We start from the raw sequence: 23,368 nt of genomic DNA, 5'->3' as shown, positions 1-23,368 counted from the left end.
GATAGCACTGAACGTCTTGCCGACGTTGGCAATTGGAGGGCACCAGCGGCAAAGTATCGGGAGGGGATTTTCCCCTGCACAACAAAAAACTTTGGTGGGTAAACCATCGGCGGGCCGCGGGATGAAAAGCCACTTTCATGCACAACTCCGGAGATCGGTGGAGGAACCGTGATGAACCATTTTGCCGATCCCGCTTCTATTTTTTTAAATAAATAATATCTGCGCAACCGTTGGTCCACATCAAGACCTTCACGCGCGTGCACACGTTTTTATGACGGTGCGCTATGCGCGTGAGTGATCTCAGCATCGTCTACACTACAGCCTACAGCTAAGTCTACAGCAACGGACTCTGTGAGTATGTTTATCCTTTTCAAACACACCGTTTTCAGGCCAGTAAGTGTTTATTTTGTTTTATGTACTTATTTTTTCATTGAAAAATATAATTTTGTTAGAAAACGTCGAGTTTTCTGAGAAATGTTTACGATATGGATGACAGAGATTGGCGGCGGAGGATCAACAGTTATTTTCTAACTGTTGACTTTAATTATTAACTGACTGTTTTATGTTCTCGCATTAAATATTTTCAATTAGTTATTTTTGACAGTAGCCTATGTATTTTTAGACATGAGGGGAACTCGTTTTTCGTCAGTCTGAGGATAACCTAAAACAACCAGGCTAAACTAATAAACGGTCATAAAACTATGGACTGACTTTTTTCCAAACAATCATACATCTGTCCATTTATAATATTAACCCCTTACACTCAAGGGATTTTTAATTATTTTGTTTAAGTGACATATGCTTAAAATTAAAGCAGCTCTTTTGTTGTGCGTTTACCGTGAAAAGTAACGTTAGACCTGTCAATCAAAGACCTAGTTTAGTACAAGCGGGCATGCCACTAGACAGTCATACAAAGAAGTGGTTATAGTAAAGTGATAGTAAGTGAAGACACACAGCTATTCATAAAAATAGAGCCTTAACCTTTGTTAAACAAAATAGAATGGTCTTTTCTGTTTTTTTCAGTGAGTGATTGATCTAGAAGTCATCCTACAGTTCTGAATTGCCATTTTCTTAACATACTGTTTTAGTCAATAAAGATAAATTGAGTGCACATTAATTCACAAAGGCATTTGCAATATATTTGACTCCTTTTCATGTTTCGTCTTTTTCTCAACAGGAGCTACATACACCCCAAAGGCTCTTTTCAGAGCCCAGGCCCATTTTGCACAGCGTCTTTGCCTTTGTACAGTAAGTATGTGTTTTAATTGACCTCAAAGACAACTGAAACACTATCTTTAACTAATCTAGTTAAAAGTTATTTTGCACATGATTTCCATTACACGAGAGTAGATGTTAAAACTTCATGCAGATTTGTACTCGGCTTTCGCCAAGATTAGCACAAACTAAGACGTAGCTTTATAGTAAACTATGCTTCTCCATCCATTTACACTTCTTTCCATATGTTGGTGTGACTCCCCTTCTGTCCGGCATTACGGCTGCAGTGTACTTGCCGCGTCAGCACACACGACGGCTGGAACTACAGTATGGTCTTCCCAGTGGACCAGCACCACATCCATCTGGATTGAGACGAGTAGGGGACATCTCTAGGGTCTTCACATATTGATACACACGTATGTAATAACTTTCCCCTGTTTGCTTGTCTTGATTATTGGCATCCTAAGATCCTAAAAAATGTGACCTTTACCTGTCTCTGCCTTTACTGTCTGTACTATTAATTTTGCATCAGGAAAGCCTATACCTTATAGTGGAGCGAGTGGACTAGTAGCAAAGGAATGGTTTACAGGTAGGCCAGGGCAGTAATGTAGTGGAAATATTTATCTTTGACCTAAATAAGGCTACAGGAGAACTCCATTGTCAACATCAGGTTAATGCTGAGTGCTGTAACGTTGCAAATTTTATGTTTATGTTGGTATAGATATTTGTCAACTGTCTATCACTGTCAATAAAAGGTATTTTTTGTCACTCAGCAAATATGATAGAGGCATGGCAAACTCAAATTTTTCTGGACACGATAATTTACATTTGCATGCTTGTTTATTTTCCTCGTCGTCTCTCTCTGTCTCTCTATACCAAAGAGACTGGATGACAAACTCCCGGTTCCTTAGCGTGAACTAGAGCTTAGATTCTCTGCCCGAGCAAGGACTTGACCCGACCTGGGCTGACACTATCCTCGGGTCGGGCCTTAGATCTAGAGACGTGCACTCCCAACGCAATAGAGTGCGGCGCTGCACTAGATTCGATGGCCGAGTGCAAGCGGTAATGCACTCACTCTGTGTGTGCGAGTTGCGGGAGAATAAACCGATTTGCGGTACTCCCGCAAACTAGAAATATTTATTTATAAAACATATAAAAACTAATAGATTTTTAGTCATCTGCAAGAACAACTAAAACAAAGTAGTAACGATTTACAGGCTAGAGTTTCTATTTATAACATGTTTGCATTATTGAGCGATGTAGCCAATCACATGTTGATTTCTTGAACGCCAATCAGAAGCATTTAAGATATACTTCCCTCACTGCTCAAAACAGACTTTTTTTATTCAGTGATGAATTCTGTATGCTGGCAAATCCTCTAATTATAACAAACAAAGTGTAGCCTAGATATTATATGAGATTCATTGTGCAGTCAGCTTCATTGGTAATAACAGAGATGTGTGAGATCATGATGAACTGTCAGCTTTTTTGGAATTATTAAGGGAGCCCATTCAGTCATGCCAGACAATGCACGCAGTAGCTGCTTGCTTTATGTTAAATTAACAGTGGTTTGTGTGTTAATGTTTTAATAACAAATAATTTAGGGTATGGTCGGGTTTTGTTTACAACCATTTTATTTGTATTTTGGCTATTTATTCAAGTGCATTTTCTGTTAACCGGGACATTGCTTTTATTGTTTTTTGGTTGTTTTGTTCATTTATTTTGTATATTTAAAATGTTTTCCAATTTCAGTGAGCTTCATATGTTTTTTGACTTTTTGATCATCCTCTTTGTATCACACAGAGTATGTCACCCATGTCATATTTCTCTCTGTTCGATGTGATCAATATGATAACTAATCTTTGTAAAAACGTTTCATTTACAGACCATTGCAACTTGGATCACCATCACCACCACCATCCCCTGCATCAGACACCCTAAATCGTGCCCTTCATCAGACACCCTACAGTAAATGCACCACAAACAACACAGGCAAAGAAGAAGAAAACGCACGACTGCCATTAATGGGATGCTAACAGCAGGTGATAGTCTCATCTGCTACAATGGCGGCTCCCGCGAGGCTTCAGTTTCCGGCTGATGATTTTTCCAGCGGTGTCCGCCCTCAAGCTTTACTACCAGGATGATTTGCCCTATTATGAGTTTGTTTACAATTACCACTGAAATGACTTTGAAACTGTTTTATTAAGGTACAATTCTTGCATAGTGTGCCTTTAACATGCACTCACTATAAACTAACTCATGACATGAACATAACAATATTTTACTAACATTAATAAAGATTAACAAATGCTTTAAATTAAATTGCTCATTGATAGTTTGTGTTAGCTAATGCATAACTAATGTTAATAAATGAGACCTTATTGTAAAGTTTTGCCAGAACACATTCTGCCACTCGTTTGCCGCTCCAATTGATGACCCGTTTGATGAACGGAATCTTTGTTCACTGGGGATTAATGTTTTTTGGTTTTTTTTTTTTGCAAATCCGAGTTTTACACGTATTAATCTGCGCATAATATCCTCTACTTGTATCCAACGCTCGCATGCGCGCGCACTCACTCCTCCCAGATGACGGGAGCGCGCATTTGCTTTGACTCACTCAAGATGGCAACTGGAGCAGAATACGGCTTGAAAAAGATAGTTTGGCAAAGTAAGTTGATTGAGAGCAACAGTTGATTTTCTTCTCACGCCTCGCATGCACAGTGCTACACTTCATAATGTATACGAGTTTAGCCCAGAGGAAGAGCTGTCAGAAGTTTGAAGAGACACAGTTAAACTAGTGTGCTGGGCTTGCCCAGAGGAGTTACAGCCGCCTCATGAAGTTATTTAGGTGTTTGTTTTGGGGTTAAATAAGAAAAAAAGTGCGATATGGGGTGTGTCCCGTTTTTTGTCTCGGTAAATGTGTTACAGTGGGTCACTGTTTCCGTTAGCTTCTCTGCTAGTGTTAGCCTGTCCGGTTCAGCTCACTTTGAACTGCAGGGCTTGTGTTTGGTTTTAACGGAGAACGGGTTTATAACGTTAGTTGTGGCCTCTGTCTGTATGTTGTCATGACTTTGGATGACGCGGAGTGTTTGATGATGTCATGATGTAACTTCAGTTCTCGCGCCCTTGTGTTTGTGAACTTTATCAACGACTTCCGGTGTGCTGTGTTATGACATTTAATGAAAGGAAAGCCATTCGTGTCCATAACATTTGATAGCCGTGACAAGCACAAAGTCATTTTACCTTGTTAAATGTATAGATTCTGATGTGTGTAGGCTATGTGCAAGTATTTTAAAGGGGTAAATGCACTTTGACGTGTATATATAGCAGTAGTTTTGAACCAGGGCCCTTTAAAGAGACACAGTAGTCAAAATGTGGAGAAAAAACCATAACAGATCAAGATCTGCATGTAAATTGACACATTAATCAAATTCACCTTTCACTCATACAATTGTCCTCACTGCAGGGCAGACTGACTTTTCACTACTTAAAAAAAAGTAAGATATTAATAAATCTAAACTTAAGAGAGGAAGTGGAATTGTGTGTGTGTGTGTGTGTGTGTGTGTGTGTGTGTGTGTGTGTGTGTGTGTGTGTGTGTGTTTTTAAAAGAAGCCCAAAGTTGGTAAAAACATATCTTGTACTTTTACTTTCATTTAACATAATCATACTTTCATTTTTTTTATCTCTATTTAAGACTACGTCTTTGCCCTCAAGCCGAACAAAAAAATAACACTTCTTGGAATTTTTTTTCAGTTCCATGATGCATCATCAGCAAAACTGATTCACTGCTTTAACTAATAGATTGATTTATCTGACGTCACAGGAATCAAGGACACCATCATTGCCGACTGCAGAAAGTCAGAAGTATGGAAGGTCAGTTTGAATGCATTTATGATTGATTCCAGTAGTGAGTATCTTTCTATCTGTCCGTCATCTATTTGTCCGTATAATTACAGATATATCATTTTATTTTAATAATATATTAGTACCTTTTGAATGTAAAATTAACTGAGGTTAACAAATGCTTTAGTTTAGTTTTTATTGTTAGTTTATGTTAACAAATGGATGGAACCTTATTTTATAATATGAGTAATATGAATTAACAGCACACACCTGTACATGTAACGTGTAAGAATAAAGTGTTACTGCACAAGCATAATTACTGGATGGTTGTTTTAATAAAGGGCACCTTGGTTTGAGAGTGGAATTAAAACCAGATTTTTTTAATTACGTGAAGGGATAGTCCATGCAAAAATGAAAAACTTGAATAATTTAGAAATGCATTCAAACCTAGATGCATTTCTATCTCATGCAGAACACAAAAGAAGATATTTTGAAGAATGTTTGTAACTATATATTTTTGTTGCCCATTGACTTGGGGATGGGTGAATGTGAGGCAATATGTAAGTCTGTGAAAGCACTATATAAATGCAGTCCTTTTACCATTCCATTGTATGGACAAAAACATATAATGGAAGTCAATGGGAACCGAAACTCTTTGCTTGGATTCTTAAGAAAGTAAGTCATTAAAGCTACACTGTGTAACTCTTTTAGATTATTCTTAGCTAAAAACACTTAGTTCTTTCAAAAATATATGTGCTCATTAATGTATGTTTACTTCGTTCAAGTAATAAAGTATTCTCGTGAGTGTATAATATGCCATTGAAAATACATACGGGTAAGGGGTACTAATGGACGAGGTCGAACTGGAAGCCATGTTAATCTTGGACTACATTGGCCACCGTAGGAGTTAAAACGAAATCGGAATTGAGAGGAACAGAAACTAATATTCACTGGATGGTCATATATCTTTTCACCGCTAGATGGCGGTAAAAATCACACAGTGTAGCTTTAAAGTATCTCTTTAAAGGAACGCGCCACCGTTTTTTGAATTAAGGGTTATTCACCGTCTCCGCTACATTTAAATAGGTGGGCAAACGCGTTTTTGTCTCAGTGCATTGTCTTAGTCTGGCAGCGTCGCCGTTAGCTTAGCTTAGCATAATGAATGGGATCCTTTGTTGCCGGGTAGCATGTTAAAAAACGCCAATCTATCTCAATGTAGCGCAGACGTTGAATAACCCCTATTTCAAAAAACGGTGGCGTGTTCCTTTAACAGTTCCTGTTCCGCAGTTGTGATTGATGTCAAATCTGTCTCGCAGATCCTCATACTGGACCAGTTTACCACCCGCCTCCTCTCCTCCTGCTGCAAAATGTCCGATCTCATGTCAGAGGGCATCACGAGTAAGTGAAGGGGAGGAGGTTTTGCTCCCGTTGTTCAGTTGAACATGCTTTATGCAGTGAGAGTCGGACGCTCTTCCTTCCTGTGTTTTCCAGAAGGGAAGCTTTCTCATTTCCTCTTGGATGGGGAATTATTGTCATAACGTGTTGCCTTTTGTTTGATCACAGTCGTGGAGGACATTTACAAAAACAGAGAACCGGTTCCAGAGATGAAGGCCGTCTACTTCATGACCCCCACTGCCAAGGTCAGAGTTCAGGCACACGCACTATATGGTCAAATGTATTGGGACCCGTGATGATCATTAAACCCACAGGGACTGTAATGACGTCGCACACTAGGGTGTTTTCACATATGGTTCGTTTTAAAAGAACCAAACCCAGTTCACTTATACCCCCTTTTCCACCCTCTTCCAGAGCTAGAGCTAGTGCTGGTTCGGAGTCGGTTCGATTGACGAGCTTTCAAAGAGCCGGTTTGCCTTTCCACAGGCTAGAGAGCATCACAGAGCCAGATCTTACGTCACCGTATACATCTCATGTTGCCCAGCAACGCTAGCGCGGCACACACAAACACACCAGGCTTGTTCGAGATGGTTCGGCACTGCGAATCTCGGACTGCGACAGCAAATCGGAAAAACATTAGAAAAAGATTCGATTCAAAAGCAGGAGCTGTAAGCTGGATTCGCCATCCTTTATTTTAGTTGACTCTCCACTTCGACACATTTTGTCATGATATGCAAAATAGACCGGGACCTCATTGCTTTGACATTTCACAAAATCTAATAAAAATCAAACCATAAACGGACCCTCAAACGAAGGTGGTCTGAGTATGGTTCACTTTTGGGTCCTTTCAAGGGGGTCTGAGATCACTGGTTTGTTCAGATAATCACACTAAATCACTCTGACAGCGTTTAGAGGGCTCAAACAAATTAGGAGTGAAAACATGCTTAAATAAATACACATTAATATGGAGTTGGTCCCCCTTCACAGCTTCGACTCTTCTGGGAATGCTTTCCACAAGATTTTGAGTTTTTCTGTGGGTATTTTTGCCCATTTATCCAGTAGCACATCTGTGAGGTCAGGCACCGGTGTTGGACCAGAAGCCCCGGCTCACAATCTCCAACCACTTTATCCCAAAGGTGTAGATGAGGTCAGGACTATGTGTTCCTCCACACCAAACTCATCCAACCATGTCTTCATGGCCTTGTTTTGTACAGTCATGCTGGAATAGAAAAGGCCTTCCCCAAACCGTTCCCACAAAGTTGGAAGTAGTGTTGTCACGGTACCAAAATTTCAGTATTCGGTACCGATACCAGTTAAAATTCACGGTTCTCGGTACCAATTTCGGTACCAAAGCTTAGTTTAAATTTACATATATTTAAGTGTTTATCACGGTTACAAGTATGGAAACTGTACATTTGTATTATAAACACTTTAGAAAAAGATTAGATAAAATGACCTAAAATAAACAATATTATACACTAACACATTTTTAAAGTTGTTTGTAAAGTTTTAATCCATTATTTATTTAATGCACAATGAATTAAGTGAACAAACATTAACAATCAGGTGTTTGTAATAAATAACATTTTCAAACATTAATTAATGTTGTAAAAATATATTGTTCACTCAATGCGTTGATAACCAAGTAATGTTTATGAATGGTATCTTTGTAGCATTACCATAAAACATGTTTTATTTGACTTGACTGTCCTTTTATTAATCTAAAACTGAATTCATATTTAATTTTAAAAAGGCTTTTTAAACCTGCCGAGTTATAAAGGCAAGAATACGCCTAGAACTGGCACTGACATTAAATGACAATACTAATACCATAGTACTCTGGTGTCGGGTAGATACTACTGTGCTCATGTACTCGTAAAACTACCCCGAAAGCACTTTAGAGGACGTTCACATGTCGCGCGTGTTTTTTAATTATATTTTTGCGCGTGCTTATTCTTTCCAAAGCGCTTGCTCTCACGCGGCGTCTGTCGTTGCTATGCAACGCCAACGAGTTTTTATTAGGAGCGCGCTTGAATCACGCCTATATTTGAAATTGCGAATTTGCATGTAATCGGCCTCTTATGGCAACGTGACATTATTAGCCTAATCCAAAATATTTCCATATGTGGCTCTTTCCTCCTTTCGTTTCAACAAGTGGATTCAGAGAGAGAGAGAGCCATATCAGCGTTATGAAGAGGACGCAACTGTGCACGTTTCAGACATCGCGTCTAGAACAGAACTGGACGAACCTGGTATTCGGTACCTAGAAAAGCTGGTACCGTAAAATTTTTTTTTTTTAGTACCGACTTGGTACCGAAGTACCGAGTTTTTTGACAACACTAGTTGGAAGCACATCATCATCCTAAATGTATTGGTTTGCTGAAGCATTACGACTTCCCTTCGCTGGACGTAAGGGGTCAAGCCCGACCCCTGAGAAACAACCCCGCACCAGCATCCCCCCTCCACCAAACTACAGTATAGTCAGGCCAAACCCAGACTCACCCATCAGACTGGCGATGGGTTTCCACTGCTCGCTTGGTAGTGTGATTTACGCCACTTTATCCGACGCTTGGCATTGTAGTTGGCGATGTGAGGCTCGGCCATGAAAACCCATTGGGTGAAGCTCTCGCCGCACAGTTTCTGAGCAGATATTCCTGCCAGTGGAAGTTTCCCTCTTCAGCTATGAGATCGGCAGAGATTTGGTAACTTTAAAGCATGCGCCTCGGCATTTGGTGACCTTTTGTGTCTTAAAGGAGTAGTTCACTTTTCAAAAAACTTTTGCTGATAATTTCCTCACCCCTATGTCATCCAAGATGTCCATGTCTTTCTTTCTTCAGTCGAAAAGAAATTAAGGTTTTTGATGAAAACGTTCCAGGATTTTCTCCATATAATGGACTTCAATGGGAACCAAACGGTTCAAGGTCCAAAAGAAACTTTCAGTACAAACTGCAAACTTGTTAAAAGGGCTTTAAACGATTCCAGACGATGAATAAGGGTCTTATCAAGCGAAACGATCACTCTTTTTTTTTTTTTTTAAATAACAAAGTTTAAGTTTTACGAGCTCACCTTGCTCTGTTTTGTGATGAGCGTTCGTGACTCTCCTGTTCAAACTCGTTCAACAAAATGAACAAATCTTTTTCCGAATCAAATTGTTCGTTTCTTTCGCCGAATGAACCAAATGACTCGGAAAAAGATTTGTTCGTTTTGATGAACGAGTTCGAACAGGAGTGCATTACAGAACAGAGCAAGGCGAGCGTTTGAGCTTTTTAAACTTAAACTTTGTTATTTATTTATTAAACGAGTGATCGTTTCGCTTGATAAGACCCTTATTCATCGTCTGGAGTCGTTTAAAGCCCTTTGAACAGTTTGCACTGAAACTGTCTTTCGGACCTTGAACCGTTTGGAACGACCCATTTTTTCCACAAATGTTTGTAAGTGCAGACTGCATGGCTTGATTTGTCCCAATACTTTTGTCCATATAGTGTACATAATAAGCCTTACTTTATTGTGATGATCTGTTTGTGACCTGGATGTTTTATATTTACAGTGTGTTGATGCATTTATCAATGACTTCAATCCCAAACCCAAATACAGAGCTGCATATGTCTTCTTCACTGACTGTGAGTTCACTGCTTCAACTAGATTGTGTGTTGTTTTTAGCAGCAGTGACATTTTTATTACTGTTATGTTGAAATGACCCCAGACTGTCCTGATGAGCTCTTCGACAAGATGAAGAAGAACTGTGCCAAACACATTAAAGTGTGTAAAGAGATCAACATCTCGTTTCTGCCACTGGAAGCACAGGTGAGTTCATCTGTGTTCTTCAAACTCATGTAGGCTGGTCTGGCAGAGTGTTTTATTGCGCATGACTGTGTTTTATGGGTCACCTGTGCAGGTGTTCACCTGTGACAGCCCAGAGGCCTTCAAGAGCGTCTACGGTCCGGACAGTCAGGACCGAGATCAGACGCTGGAGAGGATCGCTGATCAGATCGTAACTCTCTGCGCCACGCTGGACGAGTACCCTGGAGTCAGATACAAGAAGTACACACACTCTTATTCACTTCACATGTGCTCGCAGTACACCTGATGCTTGAAGGGACTTCGAATGATTGAATTCTGTCGTCTGCAGAGATTCAGCGCTCATATATGGAAAGCAGTTGGCTGCACTTGTGGATAATAAACTGGCGCGACATTACGAGTTGGATGACAACTCGAAAGTAAAGGTGAGAGTGTTTACAACATATTGGTTGGATACAAAGCTTTATACATAAAAAAAAATGTTTTCTTGAGATGCAGAATACTCTTTAAAAGTTAAGGGTAATGTATTTATGTGTAAATTAATACACTTTTTTTTTTTTAGCAAGGATGCATTAAATTGATCAAAAGTGACAGTTAATATTGTAGCGATGATAGAATTTCTATCGTTTTTGATTTAGGGGTATGTAAATAAAAATATCTGCATAGCGCAGAACTACTTAAAGAATTAGTTCACTTTTAAAAAAAACTTTTGCTGATAATTTCCTCACCCCCATGTCATCCAAGATGTCCATGTCTTTCTTTCTTCAGTCGAAAAGAAATTAAGGTTTTTGTTGAAAACATTCCAGGATTTTCTCCATATAATGGACTTCAATGGGAACCAAACGGTTCAAGGTCAAAATGAGAGTTTCAGTGCAAACTGTTCAAAGGGCTTTAAACGATTCCAGACGATGAATAAGGGTCTTATCAGCCCTTATTCATCGTCTGGAGACGTTTAAAGCCCTTTGAACAGTTTGCACTGAAACTGTCTTTTGGACCTTGAACCGTTTGGTTCCAATTGAAGTCCATTATATGGAGAAAATCCTGGAATGTTTTCTTCAAAAACCTTCATTTCTTTTCGACTGAAGAAAGAAAGACATGGACATCTTGGATGACACGAGGGTGAGTAAATTATCAGCAAAAGTTTTTTTTAAAAGTGAACTACTCCTTTAAAGTTATTGACATGCATGAATGAGGAACAGAACGTGCATGATTTTGAGACTTATTAAGTGCAATAAACTGTGAATTTTTCTGCTGCCTAATGAACCTAAATAGACAAATACATAAACAATTGTCAAACTGCCCACCGTGTGGAGGATACACCGAAACAGCCGGTGGTGTGTGAAGTGAAACCTGATGTGTATCAGCGTATTAGTTCTGCGCATTTGGCCGTAAAGAGAGAGCAGCCTAATAATCCTGTGCTCTCTTTATTATTATTAATATTAATCAAACTACAACAGACTTTTGTGTCTTTAATAAGAATCAATTTAGATTTCAGTCATACAGTGAAGACTAAGCTGTGTCTTATTTTTAAGTTTGATAATTCAATTTCTGCAGGATTTCGTACTATTAAATAAATTTTTTCCAGGTAAAAACTGTTAACTATTTTTTCTTAATTTTAATAACCAAAATAGCTAAATTGTGATTTATCGTGAAATATAAATTCTCATGTTACAAAAGTTTCTCATTTCAAATAAATGCTGCTCTCTTGAACTTTCTGTTCATCGCAGAATCTTGAAGAAATGGTTTCCACAAAAATATTAAGCAGCACAACTGTTTTCAACATTGATGATGATGATGATGATAATAATAAGAAGAAATATTTCTTAAACAGCAAATCAGCATATTAGAATTGTAGTGTATTTCAGTCTTTTCACAAAATATGTATTTTCTTTATAATTATTTGCTCTGAAATGTGTTTATAACAATGGCTGGTTAAAAGGAAAGTCTTTCTAAGTAAATCCGAAATGTTTACAGCAAGAAGTAAATTAATGTATAATACATGATAATAAAATAATGGCTTGTTCAGTGCCACATTCAGACTTTGAATGAGTAATTTTGTAGGAAAAGCCCTTGTGGGATTGGTGAATAAGGTCATTTCCTCATTCCTCCCTGAGGCTTGATTCTGGTCTTGGATTTTATTCTGATGTCATCTTGTAAGGGACACAAACCATCAGAATTTTTCTTTCATATTCAGGCAAAAACGCCGGCTCAGCTTCTGATCGTTGATCGTGCGCTGGACCCCGTCAGCCCCATTCTTCACGAGCTCACCTACCAGGCCATGGCTTATGACCTCATACCTATGAAGGACAACACCTATGAGTGCGTCACCTCAGCCAAATCACTCTGAAACGAGCTTGTAATGATTACTGTAATCATTCGGAGGATCAGTGTGTGAAATCAGACATTACCTTAAACACACCCCTGTTCTTATTATGGTTCTGCTGTGCGTTTACTCTTAGGTATAAAACAAAGGATGGCTCCAAGAAAGAAGCTTTGCTGAATGAAGAGGATGAATTATGGGTCAAATTACGTCACATGCACATTGCGGAGGTCACTGGGTGAGTAGAAATACTCCAGTTCAAATGAACCAGATATTATTTAACTTCACTGTGTGTGTCAGTACTTCTCTAGATTTAATAAAATACTGTTTCAAATTAAAATTTGTTCATGTTTTTGAAATATGTCTGCATTTAGTTCATTAAAAATACAGGAAAAACAGAAATATTGTGAAATATTATTACAAATTGAAATAGCAGTTTTCTATGTGAACATATTGTGAAATGTAATTTATTGCTGTGATGTTAACCCTCGATCGGGTCATGGGGTCTATAGGACCCCAATTGACTTTTACTTAATAAAAAAAAGATTCCCTTCATCTCAGTGGAATAAGATTTTGTGACTTTTCATACATTATCTATACACACACACACACACACACACACAACTGGGCTTGATTCGGTTGTTCTGAAGGTATGTAAGAAAAATGTTTACACTTCTGGTCTTCAGGGTTAATATGACCCCACATTGAAATGAATGAGAAATGTGAAAAAAAAAAACTAAATATATTTTCTTCATGTGTCAAAAAAAAAAAAAAAATCGGTATAAATCTGAACATTTTTACATGGAAATGAAGGCCTAGTACTAGAGCATAAATGCAATGTATCATAAAAAAATAATATTTCATATGCAAGCTAATGGTGTAGTTGAGGAATTGTGTGGTATATGGATACAAAAGTACTTTATATCTCCAAAAACACAGCATTAATGAACAGATGAAACAAAGTAAACAAAAAAACGTATGATATATTATTTGTATGATTAAAAATGTATATTTTTTGTACAGTTACTCATTTAATTGTTGGGTTCCTATAGACCCTGAAGCCCAGAAGTGTAAACAAGACCATTTGAAGCTTAAAGCTGTATTTTCAGCATCCTTACTCCAGTCTTCAGTGTCACATGACCTTTTAGAAATCATCAGATGTGATGATTTGATGTTTTTTTTCAGCATTCTTTTATGAATAGAAAGTTCAAAAGAACAGTGTTTATTTTAAATTGAAATCTTATAACAAAGTAGTGTATTTTTATACATTTCTCTCAACTCCGTCCTCCTTGGAGCTTGTTGCAGTGCATTATGGGATTGCTTGACACATGCAGTGTAGCCCTGTTATTATCATAAACATCCATAGCAGTGTAAGCAGCTCTCGTGTGTTTGTTCCAAAGGCAAATCCCCAAACTGGTGAAGGACATCTCTGCCGGCAGAAATGAGAAGCAGTCGGCTGATGGGAAGGTACAGTATGTGTTTACAGTTAATAACAGCTCAGAACAATAACAGCAGTCTCCAGTTACTGATTCCCTCATACGAGTGTGTCATCGGCAGATCACAATCGGAGCGCTCTCGCAGCTCATGAAGAAGATGCCAGCCTTCCGTAAGCAGGTTACTCAGGTAATCGAGATGCCTGGAAGAGTGTGCCGTCACATGACACCTGCGATCTATGCATTCAACAGGCTGCCTAAAATACTGTACAAACCCTCTTGACGTTTTATGTTTCCCGTCTCTTTCAGAAAACCATCCACTTGAGTTTAGCCGAGGATCTGATGGGCCATTATCAGAAATATGTGGAAAAACTCTGCAAAGCTGAACAGGTAGAGCATGGTGATCGCTTGAGGGAAAGGACGCCCTCTTCTGGGCCGAGTGTGTATGTTCAGGCCTCTGGTTTGTGTGTAGGATCTGGCTGTAGGTGCAGATGCTGAGGGGCAGAAGGTCAAGGACCCCATGAGGACGTTACTTCCTGTGCTGTTGAACCAGTATGACACCACTGACAAGATCCGGGCCGTCCTTCTCTACATCTTCAGTCTCAACGGTGGATCTTTCTCTTTTCATGTCATGTAGGGCCAGTTGTTCAAAACATTTAATCTGGATCAAAATGATCCGGATTTTGAAATCCCATTTTTTCCTATCCAGGATCAGGTAATCCGTCTTACTTTTATGCAACATTGATCCAGATACACAGTTTTCAAGATTACCAGTGCTCTAAATGGGACAACATATCACAGCTATGTAAAGAACAGGTAGAAGAGTCAACATGGGGTCACTGTAAGTGTTTCTTATTTTGAGATAAAAATACAAATGGGGATGATAATTTTTACTATACTGAATAGCTTTATTGTTAGTTTAATGTCTACTTTATCACTGTTACACAAGTCAAGTGCAAAATATAAATAAAAGTATATACACAAATGATACAAATGTATTATTTGAGCAATTTTAAAGTTTTACTACATTTTCTTCCTGAAATCCACCTTGAAATCCAACAGGATAATCCTGTTTTTTGATCAAAGTTATCCAAATCCCACTGACAAGTTTTGAACAGCACAAACTGAAGGTTTGATCCAGATTAAAACAAGGATTGGATTCCCTGATCTAATCTGACTTGAGATTCCTTCTTTCCCTTTTCAACAACCCATTTTCAAGATTTGATCCAATCCGACAATCAGCTTACCTTTGAACAACTGGCCCGTAGAGATTAGGAAACGGCTGATGTGTTTTCGTGCTTGATGTGTGTGTTTGTGTGTCATGGACAGGTACAACAGAGGAGAACCTGAATAAACTGATCCAGAATGTGAAAATCGAGCATGAAACCGGGTATATCCTTAACTGGAAACATCTGGGGGTCCCCATTGTCTCCACAGTGAGTCCGCGGATGTGTTTTTCTCCTCTTTCTCCAACTGCCGTCATATAACTTCCTCATACTAATGACTTATTTGGTTGTGATATGTCTTGAAGCTTGGAGCATATTGAGGAATATGGAAGTGAGAGTATACTGTGTGGTTTTACAATGCCAGTCTTTCAGTATCAATACCCATGAGCCATTTCCCATACTGAAATGTTATTAGGATTGATAAACTTTAATATGCTATTGAATGAACTTGGTAGTGAAGTACTGGTGTCTGGTGTGGGACGAACAAGTTTTTTTATTTAGTTTTTCACCTTCATCTCTCTTCATAACAGTCGAGCATGTTCTCATCTCGTAAACAAGCACGGAGAGACCGCTCGGACCAGGAGACTTACAACGTTTCTCGCTGGACACCCGTCATCAAAGATGTTATGGAGGTGAGTTACTCTAACACTGTCCTTTTATTCCCAAAGTATTATTACCCAAAGTTTTTATTCTTATACTGCACATTTTAGAGTGGTCTTTTATCGTGGACAGCCTAAGGCACACCTGTGCAATAACCACACGCTCTAATCCGCAATGATTTCAGCAAAGAAGTGCTCACTAACACAGATTTAGACAGATTTGTGAACAATATTTGAGAGAAATAGGCCTTTTGTGTACACAGAACAAGATTAGATCTTTAAGTTGAATGTGTGCAAAAACAAAAGTGTTGCATTTATAATTTTGTTCAGTGTAAATCGTACCTCGGTTCACATGATTAAAATTTTGACTTGTAGTCCAGAAACCATGGTATAGCAAATCATGGTAACACTTTAGAATACGGCTCCTTCGTTAATGAATAACTACACAAGAACCAATGAGTAACACAATATTAACTATTATTAACTAACAAGAAACTCGGATTAACGAACTAGCAAGTAATAGCGCACAGACGAAAGTGGTAGTTCACTATTAACTAATCAATAACTACTATTTTTTTAATACTTCCCAGAGAACTACTGAAAAAAGTTTATTAATCTAGAAAACTACTATTAACTAAAAGAAATTCTTATTAACGAATTAGTAAGTAATAGCTCACAGATGAAAGTGTTACTAGATACTTCTGTGGGAATTACTAATTATTTGGATTCGTATTATAAAGTGAAGATCATTGGAACGAACTAGTAATGACTCAAGTGTTACTAAAGACATTTTCTAAAAGTTACTAAAGTTCACCAAAAATCTCAAACGTTTGCACAAATCATGACTAGATCATGTAGTAACACTTGAGTCCAAATAATTAGTAATTCCCACAGAAGTATCTAGTAACACTTTCATCTGTGAGCTATTACTTGCTAATTCGTTAATATGAGTTTCTTTTAGTTAATAGTAGTTACTAGATTATTAATAAACTTTTTTCAGTAGTTCTCTGGGAAGTATTAAAAAAATAGTAGTTATTGATTAGTTAATAGTGAACTACCACTTTCGTCTGTGCGCTATTACTTGCTAGTTCGTTAATCCGAGTTTCTTGTTAGTTAATAATAGTTACTAGATTGTTAATATTGTGTTACTCATTAGTTCTTGTGTAGTTATTCATTAACGAAGGAACCGTATTCTAAAGTGTTACCCAAATTATTTCTCTGACCCCCTGGCTATCGGATGAGTTACCCCACTTGGATTAATATATGTGTATTACAGATTAATACATATAATATATTGTTCATTGAACCTGAACTAACATGAACTAACAATGAGCAGTTTGCTGACTAACATTCGCTGACCTTATTGTACATCGTTGTCTTGTTTGTAACCGTAATGTATATACTGGAAATACAAACATGTAAGAACAACACTGATTTTCATCATCCCAAAAGGGCAAGTGAGTGTCCCGAAGCGCATGCCATCCTTATTCTCCATCCCTGATATATGAGCTTACACTTATATAGTGTATAATGTAATGTAAGACCAATGCACATGTGTTCATGGCTAAGGGCACTGACATTATATCCTAGGCTTTGACTGACAGATCAAATGTCATGCTTCCAGAAATCACAGTCTGATTTCCTTGTCATCTATATTAGTACTTTAACACTGGTGAAAACCATGTGATTTCTAGTTGATTACAGTGAAATAAACACTGAATTGCACAAGTTGTCGCTGTGTTATGCATTAGCATTAGCGCCCGTCAGGCTATGCTAAGCCGTCAGTGGTGTCCTACTAAAACGAATCCACCTCTTAATCCCATCATGATTCATGACTCCACGGCGATAGAAACCATCATTATACAGGAACGCAGTATAACAGGGCTTTGCATCACACACAGTATCTCAGGCAGCAAGAATGAATGCCATTATTAAAGCAAGAAACCCAATTAACACTTTCACTGCGCCACATACATCCTCTCTAGCAGAAGCATCAATATTAACCTTATTAAATGACAAAAATACAGTCCAGGTTTTTTGTAGCACCTTTAGAGTTCTCTGACCACAGAAACCCCGGGGAATACGGTTTTCCTGTGGATCCACCACTGTGCATTAGAAAGAAGAGCTAATAAAGACTACTGTGTTATATTTTGGTTTTGTCAACTGTGTGTGTGTGTGGTAGGATGCAGTGGAGAACAAACTGGAGGTTAAAGACTGGCCGTTTCAGTCTGAGTGCCCGTCTGCGTGGAACGGCTCGCGTGCCGTAAGGTAGAGCCACACTCTGTTTCACTGTTCCCTCCGGTCTTAAAGGGATAGTTCACTTTGAAATTAATTTTTGGTGTGTTTTATCTTCCCTCAAGGGCATCCAAGATGTAGGTGTAGCATTAGTTTCAATTTTGATATTTTTAGGTCAAACCGTTCTTGTCTGTCAGTCATATAATGGAGGTCTATGGTCACCACCTCAAAGAGCATGCACAGAGAAGTCCAAATTAAACATGATTTAATGACTCGTAAATGTAAGTACACATTGATGGCTTAAGACACGAAACGAGCGGTTTGTGTGAGAAAACCAACAGTATTTATATCGTTTTTTTACCTCTTGTAACCACAGCCACGTCCAAGTGATCTGAAGGCATGGGCGCTTTGGTCTGCGCAAACGCCGGAAGTGATCTCTCGCGCGGTTGCAAAAAAAAAAAATCAACGTTGTCGTTTGATATATCGAAATCGTCTTCCATTGCGATTTCCTGTATATCTAAATATGTTTAGATCTTCTCAGTGAAGGATAACACTTTTGAAATCTGAGTGACGTATACGCGCGAGAGATCACTTCCGACGCGTGCGCAGACCAAAGCGCCTGGGCCTCAGATCACTTGGACGTGGCTGTGAATACAAGAGGTAAAAACTATATAATTGCTGTTTGTTTTCTCACACAAACCGCTCGTTTCGTGTCTTAGGCCATCAATGTGTACTTACATTCACGAGTCATTAAATCATGTTTAATTTGGACTTCTCTGTGCATGCTCTTTGAGGTGGTGACCATAGACCTCCATTATATGACTGATAGACAACAACGGTTTGAGCTAAAAATATCAAAATTGAAAATACTGTGGAAACAAAGACACCTACATCTTGGATGCCCTTGAGGTAAGATAAAACACACCAAAAATTAATTTCAAAGTGAACTATGCCTTTAATGACTGTATCATTTACTTTAAGATACACACTTAAGCTCAGTTCAGACTACAGGAGTTTATAAATCCAAACTGATTGTGAAATCTGGTTGCATCACACACATCAGCAGAAACTTCAGGCATTTTCTTCTTTAAAATCTCAAACCTGCACACACCATGAAAGTCATGGCGCATCACACACTACAATATATAAATTAATACATTTACATGTATTCATTTAGCTGACGCTTTTATCCAAAGTGACTTACAATTGCTGTATATGTCAGAGGTCGCACGCCTCTGGAGCAACTAGCGGTTAAGTGTCTTAAGCGCCTCGCTGGTTTTACCGCCATTTCAAAAGTTCTGTCACTAGACTTGTCTCTCATTGGCTATTGTGGAAGAACTGACGTAATCATTGATTTAAATCCTAAATATAAAACATGTCTGATATTGTCTGGTGTCCGCGAGCAGATTTAAGATATGATCTGTCAACGCCTCCCTCTACCAGATCATCTGGGCTGACCTAAACCCATGCTGGAAAGGGTAAATCGGGCTCAAAAACTCCTGTAGTCTGAGCCTGGCTTTAAAGCCATATTCTAGGTTGAGTATCTTGGCATATTTGAACTCTCCAGTCGTAGTCAATGTGTGTTTCTCGTTCCTCTGGGCTTTCAGAGTGGTGAGGTAAGGCAAGGGTCAGCTTCGGGTGGTTTGCTGCTTGCTCTGTGTTCACATAATCACACATTTCATTCATTTAGGTTCATTTTTGTTGCCTGGTTTCATGTTATTTCTTTATTTGAAATAACATGGACCACCTACAATGAAATCTCTTCTCATTTCCTGCTGGTGATGTAATTGCATGATGTCAGATCATACACTACTGTTCAAATCTTTGGGGTCAGTAAGATTTCTTTTTGTTTTAAAGAAATGAATACTTTTATTCAGCCAGGATGCAGTGTTGGAGAAGCTCTGAAACTAAAGTTAAAGGAGTTAAGATACAGTCACTGGAAAAGTCGTTTGCTACACTACAAATTGTGGCCAAGAAGTAGCTAGTTACATTGAATCTAACATTCCTGAAAAGATTTGGGGTTTAAAACATTGAAATGCAATACGATTCTGATTCAAAGAGTATTGTTTTATTTTGTAAACTAATCCAAAGATACACACAAGACTCAAATACAGCCTATATCTCACACTGACTGTCAACGTGCAAAACAATCAAAGCAAGAACAAAATATATGCAACTGAAATTGGATACACAGGAGTTGTTGTGATGAAGCGCTCTGAGACGCTTCGTTCCCAAACCGACACAAGCCTTTGTCTTGTGATAATGCGATGATATCACCATTTTGTTTTCTTTCCGTTTCACAGATGCTTTACCAAAGCAGCGGCTCAAAACACAACGCTAGTGATCTCTAGGTTCATTATAAAACTGTGCCGGGAAAGTTAAAGGAGTAGTTCACTTTTAAAACAACTTTTGCTGATAATTTCCTCACCCCCATGTCATCCAAGATGTCCATGTCTTTCTTTCTTCAGTCGAAAAGAAATTAAGTTTTTTTTGATGAAAACATTCCAGGATTTTCTCCGTATAATGGACTTCAATGGGGACCAAACGGTTCAAGGTCCAAAAGGCAGTTTCTGTTCAAAGGGCTTTTAACGATTCCAGACGATGAATAAGGGTCTTATCATGCGAAACGATCGCTCATTTAATAAATAAATAACAAAGTTTACGTTCGTGACTCTCCTGTTCGAACTCTTTCATCAAAATGAACAAATCTTTTTCCGAGTCAACCCGCTCATTTTGTTCGTTGAATGAACCAAATGACACGAAAAAAGATTCGTTCAGACAGGAGAGTCACGAACGCTCATTACAGAACAGAGCAAGGCGAGCAAGACGTGTTCTGTGACGCACGTTCGTGACTCTCCTGTTAGAACTCGTTAGAATCTTTTTCCGAGTCAATTCGTTCGATTTGTTCGTTGAATGAACCAAATGACTCGAAAAAAGATTTGTTCATTTTGATGAACGAGTTCGAACAGGAGAGTCACACAGAACAGAGCAAGGCTTAAAAACTTAAACTTTGTTATTTATTTATTAAATGAGCGATCGTTTCGCTTGATAAGACCCTTATTCATCGTCTGGAATCGTTTAAAGCCCTTTGAACAGTTTGCACTGAAACTGTCTTTTGGACCTTGAACCGTTTGGTTCCCATTGAAGTCCATTATATGGAGAAAATCCTGGAATGTTTTCATCAAAAACCTTAATTTCTTTTCGACTGAAGAAAGAAAAATGACATAAAACTAGTAAACTTTACTAGTGGACCCAAATGAAACATCAGCCTACATCTGTACGCCTTTATATAATCCTCAGACGATCCGTCTTCTCAGTGAACTGGACAGCCGTGAGATGTGATGAAACTATAGATGCCGTTTTAGTTTGTGATCTAATCAGAAGACGATGTTTCAATGCATTGCAGGCTCGTCAAAACCTAATGCTCACACTGCTGGCTTTAAAAGCTTCTGTCAAACTACAGACGTATTACATTTATATAATATTAGGAAATGTTTCTATTTCAAATAGGTCTATTCATCAAAATCACAATAATTTGATTTGTTTTCAACATCGAGAATGATAATAAATGTTTCTTGAGCGAGTGATTTCTGAAGGATCATGTGACTGACGACTGACGCTGAAACATTATATTTTACATTATATTCACACAGACAACAGGTATTTAATAATATTCCACATTATTGCTGTTTTTACTGTATTTTCGATCAAATAAGTGAACATTCGCCGTCTTCCAAAAGCTAAACAAACCCCAAACTCTTGAACAGCACTGTATGCGGAGGGCATGTGTGTGTGTTCTTCCACTGACGGTGTGTGTTTGGTGTCAGTGCGCGGCAGAAGCACAAGGGCAGCTCTCCGGATGACCTCAGGAGCGGCTCACGCCTCATCATCTTCCTCCTGGGGGGGGTCAGTCCCTCAGAGATGCGCTGCGCTTATGAGGTCACGCAGGCTAATAAATCCTGCGAGGTCATCATCGGTAAGGGTCCACACCAGCATCACCTGCATTAACCCTGAATCATGCTTGATGTCTTCCAATCCCCTGTGGCTATCGTCCTCAGGCTCGACACACGTCCTCACGCCGCGCGATCTGCTGCAGGACATCTTTAATCTGGGCAAACAACCCATGGAGAAGTTCAGCATTGAGGAGGACCGACCCTGAGCGCTGCCTCGGTTACACACGGGACTGAAGGGAACCTCCATCTGCATTACTCCTCATTCAGTTAAACACTTTCCACAGGAAACAAATAAACACATCCTGGGGTGGTTTCATGTGTACAATATCAGGCTACAGTCTTTAATACTAACTTCACTAACAATGAGATCATTGAGGTTTAATAAAATATCATGGAGAATAAAACATTCAAGATGATTCAGGACTTGTGTAACACTATTAATACAGTTGAAGCACATGTTAAATAATGCATAAATGACATCAGCGTACTTGCCTTACACACTGGTGCCTTTATTTACCAGTGCACTGGATTAACACTCTTCTGTGTGTTTATGTGTAAAAAGAAAAAAAAAAACCTTGACTGTCAATTTGAAAAGATGTTTTAATGTTTGTCTTTTTGTTCTTGAATTAGGTTGATTTGTACATATTTATTCTCGTTTGCTTGTATAAAACGTGTATACTCAAGAATGAACTGAGGAGGGATTGAATGTGTACTTGTATTGAACGACTGACATGACGTGAATGACGTGGTTCAATTCTAATTTGCTTTGTAACATTTAAACAGTGTTTGTAATGTGGTCTAATTTCATCTGTACTAATACATAAAGATATATTGTGTCAATAATATATGATTTTGTGGATGTTGTCATTGTCATTCACTTCCTGAAGAAACGGCTGGTGTGTGTTTGCTTTTAATGAGGGATTTAACTATACAATTCCTGTTGGAGTTCATAAGAGACAAATGTAAGAAGATAGTCTTCTTTATTTATGCATTACACAGTGTCCCAGAAACCGTCTTTGGTGACTGCTGGCCCTCCGCACAATAACTCGACTCTCAGAGGACTGGATGCTAGTAACTCGATCTTATCAAATCTGTCCTATTTTGGGACTTAAACTGCAAAGAAATGCGTGAAAACATGGATGTGCGTGTTGAGCGTCTGAATGCATGTTGTATGAAGCCTGTATGCATTTACACAGCTCTGTCTGACAGAAAAGTGATGCCTTTATTTGCAGGGACAAAAAGATTACTCTAGAAAATGATGAAAACATTTCTGCTAGAGTATAATGATTTTATTTTATTTTGATGCTACTCGTTAATTTAACTAAATTTAAATAAAAATATATATTAATTA

General features: G+C 38.5%; 1 protein-coding gene and 1 long non-coding RNA gene across 2 annotated transcripts; both read left to right on the top strand.

Annotated features, from left to right (window-relative positions):
* Window positions 1-3,223, top strand: LOC120468090 (uncharacterized). The gene is made up of 4 exons (XR_016148145.1): window positions 1-351; window positions 1,178-1,248; window positions 1,503-1,631; window positions 3,101-3,223. It is a non-coding gene; the product is annotated as an uncharacterized LOC120468090 (long non-coding RNA).
* Window positions 3,224-3,787: 564 nt separating this feature from the next.
* Window positions 3,788-22,862, top strand: stxbp3 (syntaxin binding protein 3). The gene is made up of 19 exons (XM_039671329.2): window positions 3,788-3,883; window positions 5,039-5,088; window positions 6,375-6,456; window positions 6,622-6,698; window positions 10,001-10,073; window positions 10,157-10,257; window positions 10,349-10,494; window positions 10,583-10,676; window positions 12,446-12,570; window positions 12,711-12,809; window positions 13,972-14,038; window positions 14,129-14,194; window positions 14,314-14,394; window positions 14,477-14,612; window positions 15,334-15,440; window positions 15,761-15,862; window positions 18,012-18,097; window positions 21,892-22,040; window positions 22,123-22,862. The coding sequence occupies exons 1-19, from the start codon at window positions 3,802-3,804 to the stop codon at window positions 22,221-22,223; spliced, it is 1,824 nt and encodes a 607-aa protein (XP_039527263.2). The 5' UTR covers window positions 3,788-3,801; the 3' UTR covers window positions 22,224-22,862.
* Window positions 22,863-23,368: the final 506 nt, after the last annotated feature.

This window comes from Pimephales promelas, chromosome 20, assembly GCF_988280905.1.
Source record: "Pimephales promelas chromosome 20, fPimPro1.hap1.1, whole genome shotgun sequence".
Classification (NCBI taxonomy): Eukaryota; Metazoa; Chordata; class Actinopteri; order Cypriniformes; family Leuciscidae; genus Pimephales; species Pimephales promelas.
The sequence above is the reverse complement of the archived record's forward strand: the minus strand, read 5'-3'. Positions and strand labels throughout refer to the sequence as shown.

Bases quoted from the DNA above. Each gene is read 5' to 3' on its own strand.
- stxbp3 (XM_039671329.2), top strand. From the start codon at position 3,802: ATGACGGGAGCGCGCATTTGCTTTGACTCACTCAAGATGGCAACTGGA. The intron at 14,195-14,313 runs GTAATCGAGATG...CGTCTCTTTCAG, and splicing joins TCCGTAAGCAGGTTACTCAG to AAAACCATCCACTTGAGTTT. The intron at 15,441-15,760 runs GTGAGTCCGCGG...TCTTCATAACAG, and splicing joins GGGTCCCCATTGTCTCCACA to TCGAGCATGTTCTCATCTCG.